At 39.4% G+C, this 21026-nt stretch overlaps 1 protein-coding gene across 1 annotated transcript in view; it reads left to right on the forward strand.

Annotated features, from left to right (window-relative positions):
* Positions 1–21026, forward strand: part of SLC9A9 (solute carrier family 9 member A9) — a 383628-nt gene that overhangs the window by 203431 nt on the left and 159171 nt on the right. The window contains exons 13-14 of the mRNA XM_078389136.1: positions 2300–2413; positions 4833–4944. Coding sequence (XP_078245262.1) covers positions 2300–2413; positions 4833–4944 — 226 coding nt within the window. The remainder of the gene's footprint in view (positions 1–2299; positions 2414–4832; positions 4945–21026) is intronic.

Genomic DNA, 21026 nt, shown 5'->3' on the forward strand with positions numbered 1-21026 from the left:
AACAAAAGGCTAAAAGATATGACGCTGGAAGATGGGACCCTCAGGTTGAAAGGCCTCCAACATGCTACTGAGGAAGAGCGGAGGATAAGTACAAGTAGCTCCAGAGCTAATGAAGTGGTTGGGCCAAAGCCGAAAGGACGCTCAGCTCTGGATGTGCCTGGAAGTGAAAGGAAAGTCCATTGCTGCAAAGAAAAATACTGCATAGGAACCTGGAATGTAAGATCTATGAACCTTGGTAAGCTGGAGGTGGTCAAGCAGGAGATGGCAAGAATAAACATCAACATCCTGGGCATCAGTGAACTAAAATGGACAGGAATGGGTGAATTCAACTCAGATGATTGTGGGCAATATATATAGTCGTTTAGTCATTTCCAACTCTTCGTGACCCCATGGAATAAGTAATAGTCTGATGGTATTGGTAAAACAGGGATTATACCTGTTGGGTCACGTTACCAAAGATTAGTATGCACACACACACAAAAGGTGCAGATAATTTTTTTTCACCTAGATTTCCTACATACATATAGTTATATTTAATTTTTCTGCACGATGGTTTTGAAGGATTAAATTTCATGCTGCAATAAACATAGCATCTAATGGTTATATTTGTTTCTTAGTCTCTAATAAAGTTTAACCGTGACTTTTAATCTATTTAACAGATTTCTGTAAATTTCCATTAAGTAACAGTTTTACTCTTCTGAAGTTTCAGATCGCTCATTACTAGGGTCACCATAACTGAGAGGCAACTCGACAGCACATAACAACAACTAGGCATCAGCAAACTAAGTGGACAATATAGTGGTCTCTTTAGTACTTGATAGTGCATTTGTAGTAAGGGAATTATAAATGATGTTCAGCATGACATGATTCCGTGTTACATGTCTGAAGTTGCACAGCATGTGTTTCTTCTCCTATTACTGAAAGGTCATCATGATCACTGATCAAGTCAATAAAACAAAGAAACATGTTACAATATTCGCTTGAGAGCAGCAATGAGAATTTTACATAGAAAGTGGCCAACTTTTGTCCTGGAAGGTCTTTCTGTTACGTCTTTTATCACAGACAGCAAATTGGACAATACCAACATCATGTTTTAATCGTGATGCTTCTTTTGGCATATTATTTTATTGTAAGTTTCAGTAATACCATTTGTTGCTATTTTTCACTTATGTGAGAAGCAAAAGCTATGATGTGAAGGGCTTTGAGTGTTAGGGCATCTAGATGACCAAATTGACCTGGAATGAATCAGAATGAATAGCCTCTGCCAGGGATCCAAAATGTGTGAGTAGGGCAGGGATAAGTGCTGTCCTGGTTCACAATTCCCCACATGTCATGTGGTCACTGGAAAAAAGGGTGAACCCTCCTGTTTCCAAAAGCATATCATACTGTGGAATAAACCTTTTAATCACACCCTTAAGCTGCCTGGGACTGAAACTTTTCTGCACAAAGTTCAGTCCTATTGCAATCATTGTTATTTTATCCGATATATATCCTTGGAAAACTGGAAATTACTCCATACCTAACCATTTTTCCAAGAACAAGTAAGCTCATTTATGTGCTGTCATATCTTTTGAATAGTGTGGTAAATGTGGTTCCATTCATAAGCTGTATGTGTAGTAAAGCCATATACTCTGATACACACATGCATTCAACAACAACAACAACAACAACAACAACAACAACAACAACAACAACAACAACAACAACAACACCTCCTAAAGTACCATGTTTTCCCCAAAATAAGACAGGGTCTTATATTAATTTTTTTGCTCCAACAGTGCATTAGGGCTTATTTTCAGGGAATTTTTTTAAGGACAACAAACTACATTGATTCAAATGCAGTTGTCACCTTCTTCTGGCTGCTGCACAATGCTGCACAATGGTGGAGGTTTCACTTAACTAGCTATTTTGGGGGTAGGGCTTATATTACGAGCATCCTGAAAAATCATACTAGGACTTATTTTCAGGTTAGGTCTTATTTTGGGGAAAACAGGGTAGAAGGGACACTTGATATGTGGCCAGTATAAAATGATGGCTGTTCTCCTCTTCTTCCTACCAAGCAGGATAATATGTTTTTACAATTTCTGAAGTAAAGCCGAAATCACTGATTACAACCCTGACAATTAAGATTCAATGTATTTAAAACTCTAAATACTTAATGTTTTCGAGCATCATGTTTTCCATGTTTGTTCCATGTGATGTTTATTTATCCCAAAATGATGTTCCTTGTTGAAGAGATAATGGCCATTCATCAAATGCAACTAAGATGATAATGATTTTTGTTTCTCTCTCGTTTCAGTTGTTCGAGTTCATGAACTTTTTGGCTGAAAATGTTATCTTCTGTTATATGGGATTAGCGTTGTTCACATTCCAAAATCACATCTTCAATGCACTGTTTATATTTGGAGCATTTGTATCCTTTCAAGTACCAGCAAATATATGGTATGAGAACTGTACACTAAAAATCTCAATATGTATTTAGATATTCATTTACGTACATCAGGGTCCATCTCTTTAGCATTTCTCAAGGATTCAATTTTAACACTGGATAGAGCAAGAGTAGGCAAGCTGGTAAGGTAGAGGGACAATAAATTCTTGCCCTAGAATCCACCATAGGCTGCACCAATCCCCTGCTACCAACTATGTCCAGATATGAACATTTCCCTTCATGATTGCTTATTGACTGGATTACAGCACCAAAATGTGTATTCCTACATATTACTCAAAGAAACACACACCACTACCCATATTGCTCTAATAGGCCCTTCTAGATATTCTGTGCAGTGCTTAAGTTATGCATAGTAGTCAGAGGATGTACTGCCATGCCTTGAAAACATTACTTTTTTGGTCTGCACTTCCCAGAATCCCCCAGCCAACATGGACACCAGGATTATGTTGTGGAAAAAATATTAATTTGAAGCTCTGGGTTTCTGAGTTCCTGATGTCCTTCATGAAGTAAAAAAAAACAACACTCTGGAAAACCTCTCTAGAATTCTCTGGCTTTCTCCATAATCCAGCACATGTTAGCAATTTGGTCTCTAGTTCCTCTGCCCCTTTGAAATCCAGTTTGTACTTCTGGGAGTTCTCGGTCCACATACTGCTGAAGCCTACCTTGGAGGATTTTGAGCATAACCCTACTAGCATGTGAAATGAGTGCAATTACATGGTAGCTGGAGCATTCTTTGGCACTGCCATTCTTTGGGACTGGGATGTAGACTGATCTTTTCCAATCCTCTAGCCACTGCTGAGTTATAACCTTTGTAATTTTGTTGGATTGTTGTTTTATGTGTTGGAAGCCACCTAGAGTGGTCGTTGACTAGATAGACAGGATAGAAATGCAATAAATAAATAAATAAATTATCCAAATTTGCTGGCATATTGACAGCATCATCTTTTAAATTTTAAATAGTTCTACTGGAATGCCATCACCTCCACTGGCCTTGTTGTTAGCAGTGCTTTCTAAGGTCTACTTGACTTCACTCTCCAGGATGTCTGGCTCAAAGTCAACAACCACACTATCTGGGTTGTCTGGGATATCCAAATCTTTCTGGTATAATTCCTCTGTATATTCTTGCCACCTCTTCTTGATGTCTTCTGCTTCTGTGAGGTCCCTGCCATTTTTTCCTTTATCATGTCCATCTTTGCACAAAATGTTCCTTTAATATATCTTATTTTCTTGAACAGATCTCTGGTTTTTCCCTTTCTAGTATTTTCCTCTATTTCTTTGCACTGATTATTTAAGAAGGCCCTCTTGTCTCTCCTTGCTATTCTTTGGAGGTCAGCATTCAATTTTCTGTAACTTTCCCTATCTCCCTTGCATTTTGTTTCCCTTCTCTCTTCTGCAAAGCCACTTTGCTTTCTTGCATTTCCTTTTCTTTGGGATGGTTTTTGTTGCTGCCTCCTGTACAATGTTATGAGCCATACTTCTTCAGGCACTCTGTCCACCAAATCAAGTTCCTTAAATGTGTTCTTCACTTCCACTGTGTATTCATAAGGGATATGGTTTAGATTGTACCTGTCTGGCTCAGTGGTTTTTCTTACTTTCTTCAGTCTTCAGAAGAGTAGTTGGGTTTAAATCTGCACATTCCTTAAAGTCACAGGAAGCTAATATCTTTAGACACGACCATGGGTTGCTCTCTTCTCACATCCACAGCAGGGCTAAAGCTTTTATAGTGGCAAAGGAGTGTCTGATCATCTTCTAAAGGAAACCTGCTACCAGCAGGATGTCTGTCTGCAGTTAAGAGGTGTAATTTTGCTTTCCCCCCCTTCTTTTTGCCTAAAACATCTTTATTTTGTCCAAACAGCTTTGACATTAGATGCACAGAGAGATAATGAGAACACCAGCACTATTTTCTGAGCTCTACAAAAATAATCAAAAGGGGGAGAGGAGACCCCAGAGTGGAGAGCACTAGACAGAGGCAATAAGAACGGTGAGAAAAAGAGACAGTAATCATGTACCAAAGTGCATTTATCCTCCTGAATTACTTTTTAGAAAAATACTGCTGGTTTCTGAACAATTTCTAGCAAGGGTTTCCCTACCCATCCACAGAAATTGAATGAGGGACCCATTTTCTCTGACAGAGATGAGAAATGAATTCAGAGTAGCTGAGGTGGGGAGTGGGAGGGGAATTTTAGGAGAAGAGAGGAAAAATCCCAAGGAAAGAGGTACAGTAGATGTCAGTGAGCAATAAAAAAATATTCCTGCTGATTTTACCACCATTACCCAGTCATAGAAACTAATGATTCCTCTACTTATTCTGGATCATGCACTGGTCTAGTTTTGTTGTTTCTGTCTCCTTGTTTTCCTCAGCTTCTTACTCCAAATGGTGTAGGTGGCAACTTTCATAGCAAGAGCCTGTAACGTATACCCAATTTCTTTCATTCTCAACTTGGGCCGAAAACAAAAGATTCCTCAAAATTTTCAACATATGATGATGTTCTCAGGTAAGTAAATTTTTCTTCTTCTGACACCACTCTGCTCCTTATTTAAACAGGAAATGGGCAGAGGAAACAATGGTTTTATTTCAAGGAAAAGGATATTTTGTGAGGCATCTTCAAGAAAATCCACTCTGTGATTCACAGCTTCCACTGGAGTAATTTATTATAGTTTCTGAAAGGGCTGTCTCTGTCCTCTGATGATGTGCAGTAATGATTTTAATCATTTTAATTACCAAGGTACAGCCTGCTCATTATGAAAGTTTATGAAGTGGACTTGAAAGCAGCAGCTCAACTGGGGAAATGAAAGTAACACGGCATAATCATGTCGCAGGCCGGCTGCTTCATCTCTATCCCAGCGGGAGCCAGATCACTCATTTTTGAGTGTCCCCCTCTCATTTTAGTAAAATGGCAGGCCTGAATTAGCTGAGGAGGAACAGAGACCTGTTTAAGATGTTTCCAGAGAAATAACAATCACCAACTGAGGGGGGGAAAGTGTGTTGTGAAATTACTTTTTGTTTTTTGTTTTGTTTTTATTACTGTTCCAAGAATTTCGCAGTCTGAAGGATTTCGGGAAGTTTTAGTCCAGCTTTTCCAAAATTCATGTAAAAAGACACAGAAATTTCTCCTTTCCACCACATACGTAGCATAAGGTAAAACATGGGTGCTGTATTTTTGAGGCAGCAAATACCACATGGCCCTGTCCCTATTCCAAACAGCTTGTTATACAGCCTAGGAATGTGAAGAAATCTCATCAGATTTTCATTGGCGGGGCTATGTTAACAAGCCTTCTTAAGTGTTCAAGAGAGCTTTTGCAGCACAATAATGAGACAAAAAGACTTTCTTCCCCCATTGTTCTTTTCTGCCTTTTGTGCAAAATTTAGCAGCGCTAAACTAACATCTTTCCTCGAAGTTCACAACCACAGAAGAAGCACAATAGGACAGGCCGATTGATCAGAATGACACTACACTGTTTGCAGCTTCATGCAGGGAAGAAGGAACACTTCCTGTATTTTATGGTAGTGCACCCATTTTTTTTTAAGAAACAGAAATTAAATCCACAAAAACCCATTCAACAGAAACATCATTGCCACCTTGAAGCAAGGAGAAAAACTCACAGGATCACATAAGAAGGAAGTGACCTGTAAACATAACATTGTTGTATCCCCTTATTGGATGCACACCTTAATGTGGTGAGAGGGTATAAGTGTATTAGAGAAGCTGACAGCAAACCCACCAGAAGGCTAGACTCCATCATGAGTCTGGACTCCTAAAAGGGTCACCCAAGGTGGGATATTCACAGCTAAGGCACCATGCTAAGATCTAGCCACCCTCTTCAGGATTAACAGCCACATCGGCAGAAATAAATGGATAATTCCAATTGTAAATGGGGCAGAGAAAAATCTGGAGGGATAGCAACTGTTATCTGAAGGTGACACAAATGGAGGATCTTTCATAGACAACAGCAGTTACATTCAAGCTAACTTTTCTTAGCACTCCACAGAAGGTGGTGATGGTAAACCACTGCTAAATTATTCTTACCTTGAAAACTGTACGATGAGGCAATGCAAAATAAAACAAGAGATAGTGCTGGAAGATCAGAATGTCAGAACCTGGTAAGGATACCTGACAACCCCAGGACTCCCACAGAGATTTATAGGTCTCCCAGACAAAGAATAGATTTTATAATTTGTTATAGCTGACATTATCCCAGTAAAGGGTTAAAAAACAAATGACACCTTTGTTTTTCTTCTCTGCTTGTTCATCATTCAACAAACAGCTTTAAATGACCTTCATCTTTTTCTACTTTTACATGATTCTGTTAAAGCTTCTATTGTACAATTCTCTTTAGTTTAATACAGGTTTCTACATCTAATTTGTCCTATCTCTTTTTTAATTAACACAAGCATTACTTTAAAATGCATTCCATTTTTTTCTCTTGTTCTCTGTTCTCATTATATCAGCGCTCTATTGTTTACTCCTTTCTTCAAAAACCAGCATGAAACTGAATGAGCCACTTCTGCCCCTGTTAGCTTATCATTAGCTTTTGTTCTAAAACAAGTGGCTGTAATGTAAACAATGTCCCAAGCTGTCGGTTTTTCAATAATACTTTCCTTGCACCTCTGAAGCATCTTTTTAAAAGCAGTTTTGATTTTTAGGGCAACACCTCTGCACACCATGAAAACAATTTTTGTTTTTAAATTATTTTTTAAAAAGCACTGGGGAAGAAAAAAGGGTAGAGGTTACATCAGGAAAAAGAGAAGTAACCTTAGAAATGAAAGGAACAAATTTAACAATTTAAGTAGCAGTACTCTGCATGTAAAAGTAGCGCTTTCACTAATGATGCAATTACATTTAAGCCAACAGAATGTCTAGTAGCTGAAATGCACAGAAGTGAAAGGAAAGTTCAATGCTGCACAACCCACACAATTAGAGATGGGAACGACTCACCATTTTGCCGGGTAATCCTGCTTCATGAGTCGTCAAAATTTGATGACTCACGAAGTTGCCCCCATGAACTGATGAATAATGAATTTATTTGTCAATTTGTGGAGGGTTACTAAAAACCACACACACATGCCCCCCCTCGCTGCCATCGCCACCCTTCCGCTGCCACCCCACCACCACACCGCTGCCACTGCCCCCTCCACCACACCCCACCACCCCTGCCAACACCCCCATATGAAGAAGAAAAAAACCATCCTATGGCTTTTCCATTCTGCCTACCAGCCCGCCGATCAGCTGATTGGTTGGCCAATAGGCAGCCACACACCCACACAGTCTACCCCCACCCCCTTTCCTCTCCCTACCTTAGCCCCCCCACTGCACCCTTACTGTCATTGTCACCACCGCTGCCAATGTCTCCATCAGCCTCTGCAGCGGTAGAAAGGGAAACTGGCTGCCCTTTGCAAAGATGGCAGCTGCAGCTTCCCCACCCTAAATGAAGCCGCAGCTGCCATCATTGCAAAGGGCAGCCAATTTCCCTTTCCAGAGCTGCAGAGGCCTGATGGAGACCTTGGCAGCAGCGGTGACAATTACGATAAGGGGGTGTCAGCCAGGGGGAGGGGTGCTAAGGTAGGGAGAGAAAGGGGGTAGGCATAGACTGTGGGGTGGGTTGATGTGGGGGATGGCTGCCTATTGGCCTGCTGATCAGCTGATTGGTGGGCTGGTAGGCAGAATGAAAAAGCCATAGGATGGTGTTTTTTTTTCATATGGGGATGAATAAAAATGGGGAAATATTCATTGATTCATATTCATTGGGAGTTAAAATTTGGTAAATATGGATCAATGAATATATGACAAATTGACTATATTCGTCAAAAAAACGATCCATTTTTTATATTCGTCCCCATCTCTACACACAATTGAAACATGGAACTTGAGAAGTATGAATTAAGGTAAACTGGAAAATGTAAAGCAAGAAATAGAGCATTGATACATTTCAGTACATGTTATTAGGGAACGAAAGTGGAATGGAATGGGACATTTTCAAGCATATAATTACAAAATGTTTAACTCTAGAAATGAAAAATTCAGAAGAAATTGAGTGACTATAGTACTGAGGCAAGATGTGGCATAGGCAGTTAGAGGTTATAATGCAAGATCTGAACAAAAAATATTGATCATAATTCAGAGAAAATAATTCTGAATGAAGCTTTTCAGCTCCTGTCACATAGATATAAGGACAACTATTATAATGACTAGCTCAAACAGAAGAAAACATCAAGAGAGGAAAAACAAGAGATGTATTTGAGAAGATTCAGGAAATCAAAAGGAAATCTATGCCTAGGTTAGAATTGTTGAAAGACTGAAAGAGAAGTGCACTATCTGACCTGGATCAAATAAAGAGAAGGCTTAAGTAGTATACTGAAGATTTATACACAAGAGATAAAAGGATGACAGACTCTTTTGGAGCAGAATGCTATGGCAAAGAACCTGCAGTTTTAGAAAGTGAAGTGAAAGTTCCTCTGAAAACATTGTGAAGAAATAAAGCACCTGGAGCAGATACAATACCAAAAGATAAGATGGAGATCCTACTGTTAGAAAGATTGTCAGACCAATTAGAAGGAAACTTACCTGTCCTTGATGGAGTTACATTCCACCAAAGGATCTGGTTCACATATTGGAGGTAATCCTGGACCCAGCACTTTCTAAGGTTGCTCAAATATTGGCTGCACCCAAAAATGTATTTTATTAAGTCTAGTTGATTGCCTAGATGCACCTCTACCTGGGTATGAAATGACTACCAACAGTGGTTCATATATTGGTGATCCTAAAACTAAACTACTGTAATGCTCTCTACACAAGGCTGCCCTTGAAAACCGTACAGAAACTGTAGCATGTCCAACATTTGGTGGCCAAACTTATTTTTGGGACTAGTAAATTTGATTATATGTTCTCAAACTTGGCAAACTTTCACTGGCTTCCTGTAAGTTTCCATGCTCAATTCAAGACGCTGGTTATGACCATAAAGCTTTTAACAGTTTTGGACCTCAATACTTGCCAGAGCATCAGAGAATGTAATTTCTTAGGTGGTATTCTGTGGGCTTACGTTTTGCCTTATAAACTGCCCAAAGTAGTGTTGGTAGTATATAAATCAAATAAATTCAATGAGGAAAGGAGCCCAATTATGTGGCTTGGTTTCAGACTATATGAAGGTTCATATGACCATATGAGCCTTCTCAGGTTTTCAGATCTTCTGGGGAGGCCTTTTTCTTGGTTACACTATTTTTCCAAGCTTATTTGGTAAGGAAACAAGAGAGGGCCTTTTCAGTGGCTGCTCCCAGGCTGCTCCCGTCTTGGGTCCTATATGGGAAGGAAGGTGGCATATACATACGTACATACATACATACAATTTCAAGCCATAGCGACTGAAATAGTTCTTCCTAAGAGCAATATGCCAACAAACAATGGAAAACAAAACAATAGTTTATGTTCAATATACATTCTAGTCCTCAAAAAAGGAGATACCAAGGAGTGCAGTAACTACAGGACCATTCCTTTGATTTCCCATGCAAGCAAAGTGATGCTCAGAGTGTTGCTACAAAGGCTTTTACCTTATATAGAGCAAGAAATGCCTGACATTCAATCTGGATTGTGACAAAACTGAGGCTTTCATAATTTGGGCACAAAAGATTCTCTGTTTAAAAAGACAGTACAATAATGTTAGAAGAAGTTGAAGGCAGCAGGAAAAGAGAAATAACAAATATGAGATGAATTGGCCCCATAAAGGAAGCCACAGCCCTGACTTTACAAGAACTGAGCACGACTGTTCAGGACAGGACATTTTGGATGTTGCTTATTAATCGGGTCACCACAAGTTGGAGATAACTTTATAGATATATATAAAACAATGTGGTTTATGCTACTTGCTTCAGAATTGTTTTTTTTTTTTAAATTTTTGTCAATGTAACTGTAACTGTAACAATGCAACTACATCAATTCCTTGGGTGATAAAAATTTCAGATGTATAAGCATTAGAGATGGAGATGTTCGTATTTGTAAACAAATACAAATATCCCTGTATCAACTAGACCTAATGACTGCCTACTCATGCGTCCCGGTGCTTCGGAGGTCTCGCTGTTCTTGCCAATGGTGCCATGAGCTCCATTGTCTCCCTGTTCGGTGGCCACTCCAGGAGTGGGAGAACAAATCTTCTCACACAACTGCTGAGTAATATCCCCATCTCTAATAAGCATTACACAAGGTTTTTAATGTCCTTAGAATAAGATATTGGAGACATATGGCAGGGGTTTTTTTTTAAGCTAAGATGGAAAGAATACTTATTAAATTCATCATTCTCATCAATTTCATTCATCATTCTCATCTCAACAGGATGAGACACCTCAAGGAGTTGTTTTAATCTCTGCACAATTCCTCACCTTCAGCCTGGAGTGAGACAAAGAGCTTTTCATTTCCCCTCAGTATCTGTGTAATTTCCATAAAATATCACTACTGTCCTTTCCTTTTGAGGAACATTTGGTTGCTCTCTCTCTCTCTCTCTCTCTCTCTCTCTCTCTCTCTCTCTCTCTCTCTCTCTCTCTCCACACACACACACACAGAGGGAGAGAACTCAAGCAGAACTGGGGGTTTGCTAAGGAAAATGCAAGCTTCTCATCTAGTACTTCAAACAGCCTAGCTTTGGGCAGTTTGCACTATTGTGAGACTTTAACTAATTGTCCTGTTAGCTCATATTGGAAAGACACAACCCTAGAATGTTGCTTGGAGTAAAAATGCTCCATTGTAAGGCTATTTCAGGCACCAGGAATCTTTTACATCAGGCACCAATACATCTTTTTACATTACTTAAAACAAAACTAGAAATGACCATCTGGTTACTTTCATTCTCAGAAAAGTAGTTGGATATGGTGGCAGAGTGTTTGCAGGTGAGAATGACCACCCTCAAATGCAGTGGTCTATAAAGTACCAGAGAAGAATCATCTTTCCAAATCTACCACCCCACTGCACTTTGAACTTATGTTTGCAGGACTGGAGGATGGAAAGAAACCTACATTTCATCTCCATCTACGTGTGCATTTCTCGGTTTAAACCTTTGTGGATATGTTAAATGCAAAAATGGCAGGGTTATGTTACTATATCAATGTTTGATGAAGATTGCATTGATTTGTTCAGATTTTTTTAACTACAACTATATAAAAATGTGAGAATTAAACAGAAAATATCAACAAGGCCTATATCTAGGATGAGGTGCAAATGTATGGTCCCTCTATTGTATTAGTTTTAAGAGAACAGTGTTTTCAAGCTAAAATGCTTAAAATGTTAACTTTTCATGGGAAGAATGATTAAATATAGGTAGCTGCTTGTACCATGACAAATACATAGCACCTGTTCTACCCACTCATTGCCATAAGCGTGCTTGTTGTTAATGTGTGCTTTGCTTCTTGACCTTCTGATCAAAATACCTTGATAGTAACAACACAATAGCACATTTTGCCTCAGCTCTCTTACTTCTCAGATGTAAAAATTAAATATGCCAGATGGAACACATCTATCCACACATCCAGCATGTTTATTATTATGTTTATTTTTTTTCTTCCCTAGTAAATGTCAAATGCCATTCACAGTATCAGCCTCTTCTCTTCTCTCCCTCTTTCTAAAATGCACACAGTTTAAGGGTGGTGTTCAGTTCTCTGGGGATTTCAAATCCACCTTCAAAATGTAATCTAGACAAGGACTAGTCTGCTTTCAGGACTGGGGCTTGTTTTGGTTTTATACTAGAATACTGAGGTGTGCGCACCAGATGCAGTGGCTTAGGGGTGGCATAATCAACTACATCTCATGAACCATACATGAGGGATATATGTAAATCTACTTCTGAGGTGTGGCACCCTGTCTGGTGCAGTAGATAGAGTGACAGACTAGGACTTTGGAGAACAGGGTTGAAATCCTTATTGGATCACGGAATTCCATAGGGGAATCTAAGAGATCTCACTTACCTTGAAAGCTTATTAGGTCTGTTATACGTCTGTTCCAATTCGACAACACATAACCAACTGACATCTGAGGAACCTTAGCTTAGAGATTCTAAAACATCTTTCTGAAAACGATTTGCTCAGAAGCAACCAATCATCATTTTCATTTTGCAGATGAGGAACACTTAGTCAGAGAAAGAAGTAATCATCATAACTCCAGTTGTTTTAAAAATCTCCTTACTCTCAGTGAGTTCAAAATTCCTAGCAGACCATAAAGGGCCAAATCTACCTGCTGATCCTGATTAAATGGATGATGGAAGGTAGAGTACAAAGCATGTGGTGAGCCATAGGTACCTCACCCATGATCTACAGACTACGATGATTCATCACATATGGAAAGTTATGAAAAAAAAAATCAGTTTACTGGAAAACCTGGAAATAGGGAAATTCTCCAGCTGGTGTTTTGACCACAGACCTGGATTCACTGTATACAGAGTTAAGATGGGGAAAGTCACTGCTTCGACCTACAGTTTCCAGAATCTCACAACCACCATGCAGGCACTGTACTTCAAAAAAGTAAATTTCCCTATTTTTAATGCAAAGCTTCCAAGGGCATAATAAAGCTAGGCATCTGACCACAACACCGAGGAACATTCCTGCAGTTGATACCTTAGTTAGGTGACTTCTCCCTGGTCCATGCCTTCCTCCATTGGGAAGTATGGAGAAGGACAAAGCATTTTGCTCTTCATGTGTTCTTCCCATTAGGATAGCAGGCAACACATGTGCGAATCACTGTGATTCTTTCTGACCACTGATCCAACATGGGAAACCCCTCATCCTGCTAGCCTCCAGAGGAAGAGGAGTGGGTGAGGAGGTGCCTCTGCATACTGGAGTTTGCCATCTTTGCTTGGGTGCATCAAAAATGGTGCACATTATCAATGTTTAAAATGCCACACTATTCTTTTTTGTTGTAACAGAAGCCAACTCAGCTACCCCTCTGAAAACTTTAATGACCTTTATCTCAATAGCAGTCAGACCAGCTGGCTTCATTTTTCTCGCTTTCTAAGAGAATCAAGCAATTTTCAGGTCAAAGAACATCAAATATGTACGAGGCACATACAACGATGAGGCCTTAAAGAGGCTGAAGCATATGGTTCTGCTTCATTATTTATGCATAGGCACGCTCTGAACAAAGGATCTGTAATCTGCATATAATATCCTCAGTAGAGCTTCACTTGGGCTATTGAAAGGAGTGCTAATAGGAGGCTTCTCTAAGCTTAGATGAAATAGTATGATTATAGCAGGATAAAGAGCCCCAAACCCCTGGTGTGAAGACAGAAAAAAGCAATGAAGCCATGCTACTAGGACACACTTTGCAGTCTTAAGCATTTTTGTTTCTTTAGCTTCAACAATAATGAGAAGAGGAAGGAAAAAGGGCCATACATGAAACAGTAGGTACGGAGCAAAGAGGCTGTGCAGTTGCCCATCTAAATTGAGTCCCTGGACTGCAGACTAGATAGGTAAACAGGCCACCTGCTTACCAACTTCCTCACTATGGTGTTTTCTTCTTCCATGTAAAATGCAGTAATTTGTCCAAAATTTGCATCTATCCATATAAATTATCATATGCATATTCTATGCATTGTTGTTAGTCTTTTATTGGGGAATTTGGGTAAGTGCAGAGTAATACATCTTTTGTTCATACAGAATTGGCCATCCGGTGAGTCACTCCCAGCTGGAATGCCCTTCCATGCCTCCATGCATTTATCTAAACGCACACAACCCCATTATACAAGGTTTACATGTTCTATACATTTTCTGATCACAGTTTTGGAAGGATGTATAAAAATGGAGGGGTAAGTAAGACTACCCATCATAATCCCATTCAGCATCAAGGGCCCACCGATGCTACTAAGATGTATGAAGCCTAGAGTTCTGGATAAAGCATCAGCTTGTTGACCTAGAGATTAAAATAAACATTTGGACCCTAAACACTTCCTCAGGTCATTGTCTCTTTATCTTTGGACGGACCACAGCTCAATGGAAAAGGACCTGCTTTGCATGCAAGACATCTCAGGTGCTTTACTTCCTGGCACTGCCAGTTAAGAGCAGCTAATGGGGAAAGCTGTTCCTGGGGAACTTGGGAAGTTGCTGCCAGCCAAACAATATTGAGATAGACTGACAAACAGAGTAACTTGGAATGACAGTGATTTCCCTCCATAGACACAGGGTCAGTGTTTGTAACAGCTGAAATAGAGGAAGGTAAAAAGGCAGCTGAATCTTGTAAACTATAATTGAGGGAAAGCAAGAATAAGAAAAATGTGATATATAGGATCCAATGCAGCACCTTTTTCTTTGCATGAGGGGTAGACACATATACCCTGGAATGTTTTTAAACCTCTTTCTGGATTGGATATTTTGCTCCAGTCAGTTGTAATTTCACCTTATTCACCGTTAACAGTTTGGACTCAGGGTGTCATGAATTTGGCCTATCATTGGAAGTGGAGCTCTTAATAGTAAAATATATCTCTTTACCTTTACACGAACTTTTGTCCTGTCCGCATGTTGCAAATTAGCTTGATTTTGCTTTGTGTTTGATCATGAGGAAGTAAACATGGGATTCATTTGCAAGTCTCATTGCTGAGGCATGGAGAGTTGAATGAATTTTGTGCCTTGAGGGAAAATTATTGTAATATTAGGAAATACAAATTTCTTTAAGTATTTAATTCGAGCCACAATTTATACCACGAACACAACTAACCTGCATACCTGGGGCTTGCAGAAGCAATTTCAGTATGGGCATATGGATACATTGTTGACCTTAAGCTTTATATGTTCATTCTTAAAAACAGAGTACTGTATATCTAGTTTTCAAGATTTGAAGTATTTTGCAACCATTCAGTTTCTGATTGGTGTAAAGGTAGCACAAAATGTGAAACAAATTCAAGGCAATATATTTCTGAAATTTAGGTGATGACATAAAGTACCAGAATGGTGCATATTTTTATAAAGAATAGAACTGTTAATCCCCTTTTATTGGAATATTTTAATTTAAATTATTATTACTCCATAGGTACCCTAATAGCATTTGGAAATTCATTTGGCTACAGCAGTTCTGTTTCATGTCCCAAACTAGCCTTCTTGGTACAGTGTTGTGCTATTCAAAGGGCACCTTTGGCTTTTCAAGATACAGCTGCATTTTATTAGTTGCGGGGAACAATTCCAGGTTATCTTCTCCTCCTTGGTGGAGAGAAGGGAACCTTATGTAAAATTCATAAATATCCATAAAGTTTTCTCAGCATCTTGGTTGAATTACTGATTTAATTTAGAGCCCTGGCTCATTACATGGGATTTACAATTTGCTTTGTATTTCTCCAGAAAATAATAATGTAGGCATGCTAAAAAGCCTTTTTACATGTGTGAAATACAGTTATTTCTTTCATATATCAAAGACCTGGAAGGGGGTGCTCTTGCAATATGCCCTACAGTTGGCTCATGCTTAGCTTTACTTATTACCGCTCTATGGGGAATTTTTGATTCATGGATCTGCTTCTATCCCCACCATTATTTCTTTGCCGTTTTATTTAGTCTCTGTAGGTGTATAACTTTACCATAGTTATTGCAAAAGCAATTCTACATTATAGCTTAAAAGCTGGCTTTTATTAGTCACCATTGTTCCAAACATTTAAAATTCCCTTTTTAAATTACTTACTACTTTGTGATTGTTAATGCATGCTCGTTGGATGGAGCTGAATTGTAACAAGGATTTCTATTCAGATCTGAATACAGAACAACAAGCAAGCTAGATTAAAGATTCTTGAATTTATATCAGGAAGGAAAACCTGAAAAATTTATCTTTTTTTGGACTACAATTCCCAGCTGGCATGGATAGTATTCATGGATATTCTGGGAGTTGTAGTTTGAAAAAAGCAATTTTTCCAAGCAGTGAAGGAGGAACCATAGTCCAGATAAAGAATGATAAACCAGTGGTGAAGCACATCTTTGTATACAAAACATTCTAGCAGAGCTAAGAAAAGTTACTTTTATGGACCACAACTCCCAGAATCCCCAGGCAGTGTGGCCACTGATCATGCCAGTCAAGGCATTCTGGGAACTGAATTTCAAAATGTATTTTTTCATCCTGGTACTACTTTTCCTATTCAGTGGTGTTTTAAAGTAGTACCTCTACCTACCCTGGAGATGCCACCAGTCAAAGTTGACAATACTGAATTAGAATGAGGCCATGGTGGGAGGTCATCTGGAGATTTCGAGTTCACTGTCATCAGTATGCTGATGATATGCAGCTCTGTTTCTCCTTTTCTTCTTCAGCAGTCAAAGATGTACGGACCATGGAACTGTGGTTGACCTCAGTTATGGACTGGACAAGGACTGACAGATTGAAATTGAATGCTAACAAGACATAGATCATGTTGTTGAGAGGGGAACCTGCCTGTTTTAAGAGGTACCTTGCCTGGTCTGGATGGGGTCACAATCCCCTTTAAGACTTGGGTGTGCTCCAGGACCAAGTTGTCTCAGTGGAAAAACAAATCTCTGTGCTGTCCTCTAAAGATGCCGGCCACAGAGACTGGGGAAACGTTAGGAAGAACAACCTTCAGAACACGGCCAAAGAGCCCAAAAACCCCAGAACAACCATTAGATCCCAGCTGTGAAATACATTTTGGTACTAACTTACACGGCCCTTAACAATTTAGGACCTTGTTACCTGTCATTCTTTAAGACTGTCTATCCAGGCTTCACGGCTGTGGGGGGTCACTACTAGAGAGGCCCAGAAAACTACCACCAGAAACAGGGCCTTCTCAATGGTGGCCACAACACTATGGAACACATTGCCTGCTGAAATACACCAGGCTCCCTTCTGACCTTTAGGGAACATGTTAAATTTGCGGTTTTTCAAAGATTCCTTTAGAAACATTCTCCTCCTTTGACATTCACATAGATCCATGAGTTTGACATTGAATTTGGTTCACCATTGACTCTGGGTTGGGCTTTGCTTTGCTTTGCTGGGGTAGTTTTTAGTATTTATATGTTTGTGGGTGTTGGGTGGGTAATTGTTTTCAATTGTTGTTGGCTGCCCAGAGTAGTGCCTTGTCACTAGATGGACCGGATGGACAGATAGACAGACAGATAGATAGTAGGACCAGACATAATGGAGCTTTCTACATTCCTATTGTTTAAGTAACCTTTGAAAATATATCTCTAGCATAAATACCTACTTGTTTCCTGTATAGTATACTTGCCTCCCACTCTCCATGGGAAGGAATAATCTTTTAAAGTAATAAATCATAATAAAGCTCAAACAGAACTGTTCACCAAAACAGGCAAATTTTTGTTTAAGATGTGGTCACAAATGGGTCGACGCTTCTTGCTCAGAAGCTTCAACATTATAAGAGAGATCAAACTAAAATTCGAATGTGTCTGTTTTAATACATTTCTTGTTTAATATGGTTAATAAAAATTATTTTCTAACAAGGGGACCTCTTGACCTCAACTAATTAAAAGCATTTGTTGGAGATCACGTGACCCCTGGGGCCCAGTGTGACTCCCAGGCTACACTTTGCTCTTCCTTCAGCACTGTGAGACATCCCCATTTGTGATAGAATTTGTTAAAAAGGTAAAGGTAAAGGTTCCCCTTGACAATTTTTGTCCAGTCGTGTTCGACTCTAGGGGGCGGTGCTCATCCCCGTTTCCAAGCCATAGAGCCAGCGTTTTTGTCCGAAGACAAATCTTCCGTGGTCACATGGCCAGTGCGACTTAGACACGGAACGCCGTTACCTTCCCACCAAGGTGGTCCCTATTTATCTACTCACATTTGCATGCTTTTGAACCGCTAGGTTGCCGGGAGCTGGGACAAGTGACGAGCGCTCACTCCATCACGCGGATTTGAACTTACGACTGCTTGGTCTTCTGACCCTGCAGCACAGGCTTCTGCGGTTTAGCCCACAGCGCCAACACCTTTTTAATGAACATGTCCAATGATTGTAAATGAATGTCCATATCTTTTCATATCATATCACGAGAAGGAAATAGCAAGCAACAGTATTCCTTTCTTCCTTTCTTCCTTTCTTCCTTTCTTCCTTTCTTCCTTTCTTCCTTTCTTCCTTCCTTTGTGTGGGAGATAACACTCAAGCAAACGTGTATAATCAAAATGAGCATATTTGACAAATGCAAACAAACATCCTTTAATTAATTGAGGAGGGGGATGTATGAAAGTTGTGCATATTTTGTAAAGTGTGTGCCAACATATAAACACATTTCTGTTTGGTGGGAAAGGAAAGCCCAATATGGAACCTGAATTGGATAAGAACTGGATAAAAACTGGTAGGTTTCTAAGTAAAGTAACAAAAATAAAACTGATAAATTTTCCATCTTCCTTATTACCATAGTGAAGCAGCTGCTAGACTACTGTACTAAGGTGAAAAGTGGCCTTAAGCTATGGTAACCACAATTTTCTACATCCAGTGTTGATGGATATAGGCCCTCGTATCACATATTTTGCTACAGACTGTGCATGATTTGTGGGGGGAAATCCTTTTCACCTTCATAGCCAGATGGTGCCAATAAACAAACTACCCTGGAATAAAAGGATTCAACCTCATATTGTTGCCTCCTCTGTATCCTCTTCACATTTCTGTCCTTGCCGCTGCTGGTGAGGTGATGCAAGAGGAATCACAGTTCAACTGTATATTATAGACAACCTATTACTAGAAGAGGGAATTCCTTAAGCGCTAATTGGTTGTAATTGATTGCCATAGCAAAAGCTTTTCTCTCCTCCAGTTAATTTGCAAATTCGTTTGCTTCATTTTATGACTGGCCTTCAGGCCCTAAGCAGATTCATCTGGTTTCCTAGACACAAAACACAGTCGCATTCACACCTCTTCAACTCCTCTTTCTTTCTTTCTTTCTTTCTTTCTTTCTTTCTTTCTTTCTTTCTTTCTTTCTTTCTTTCTTTCTTTCTTTCTTTCTTTCTTTCTTTCTTTCTTTTTTTCTTTCTTTCTTTCTTTCTTTGTCTACTACATTTCTCCCAGAACTGGGACCCAGTTTTAAATATGTAATATCCCCAGTATATATTTAGGCCCTAAGTATCCAAATCATAGAATGCTTTAGTAAGTATTCCAGAGCCACTTTGAGAAAAAAAAAAGCCAGGCAATATAAATATGAGCACATGATCTCAGCATTCATTGAATCATCTTTTGTGACACTCACAGTAAGAAGCACAAAATTATGCTGTCATGTACTGAAAGCATGCTGTGAAAAACACCCAACCTAAGGATACCAACCTAACAGTGGTTTTGAGGGGGATTGGGCAAAATGGCACTTCCTAGCCATTATCTTTACTGTCTATGACCCTGATCAACCCAGCATTAGCTACATTTTTACTCTGCTCTTGTCACCAAGTAAATGTTCAGAAAGTGCAGGTGAGCTGGGAGCAATAGCACTCATAAGCTCCAGATCTTAGCCATCTTAGTGCAGGTTACAGAGCTGTAGAAAATGATTTTAAAAAGTAAGAGGTTTAAAACAATTTAAAATCAAATAGTTTAAACCACAACACCGAGTCATGCAGACATTAAAACCATTGTATTAAAACCTATGCAGATCACGATCCTCAGTTTTAACTGTATTGAGTCCTGGCCCTGGCCGTGGAAATAACTCGCCTTTTCTTAGGAGGGGACAATGTCATCCTTTCCTAGTTATAATCAATTGGGATATAAATAAGTTTGTTGCCCTTCGTAAACAAAATGTCTACAACATATCTTTCTGCCACCATACATTTATTCTGATTGTTTCCCCTTAGACAGCATAGATTTACCTCCCCAGAACACCATAATGTTTATTGCACATGGGCTAAACAGCACTGCATAAATGAAATGTGATTTTCCCTGTTCAGAAACACAAAAATCAGAAAAGGAAATGCTTTGGCTCTGTTTCTTCGGTCTCCCTACAGAGCTGCAAACAACCATGGATTTCTAAAATGTGTGCTTGAAATAACTCTGGCCTCTCAGCATTCAGTAGCTGTGCTATTGTTTCCTGAGCCCTATGATTTGTACATTCCAATAATAAATCCATATGGCATTCACATTTCAGACGAGCATCTTATGCATAAAGGCACTCAACAAGGCAGTTGAATAAACAGATAATGTACCATCATGCAGATTTTTGAGTCCTTCTGTCTTTAGAAGAGATTTCCTAATTCCTTATACTGTACAAGTGGGCTTTCAAGGACACTTTGCTAGTTACTTTACCTTATACATATGGTCATCTAAATTTCAAAAAGGGGGTATCTATAAAGTGTCAACATCAAGAGTTACATACATTTCAGAAGTTTAGAGACACAAACTTGGGGGCTCTTTCCTAACTTTACAGACAGAATTTTGTAACGTGTCCCTCATTTCTCACCTCTTTCTTGGTTTCTTTCTGTTAAAGGCCTTGGGCTGAATTGCCCACTTGAGGCCCCAACCTGTATTCTGGGCTTCCCCTTTCCCACTATATTACCATTCAATGGTTTCCCATCTCTTGCATGGGGTTTTCCCAATTCTGAAAGGTCAGAATGCCTCTCCCAAAAATTGACCACTGGAAGTCAGGAATGTAACTGGGCTGGGGCAGCTAAGGCTTTGCCCCAGGGCCCTAAGATTGAAAGAG

This window comes from Pogona vitticeps, chromosome 3 (assembly GCF_051106095.1).
Source record: "Pogona vitticeps strain Pit_001003342236 chromosome 3, PviZW2.1, whole genome shotgun sequence".
Classification (NCBI taxonomy): Eukaryota; Metazoa; Chordata; class Lepidosauria; order Squamata; family Agamidae; genus Pogona; species Pogona vitticeps.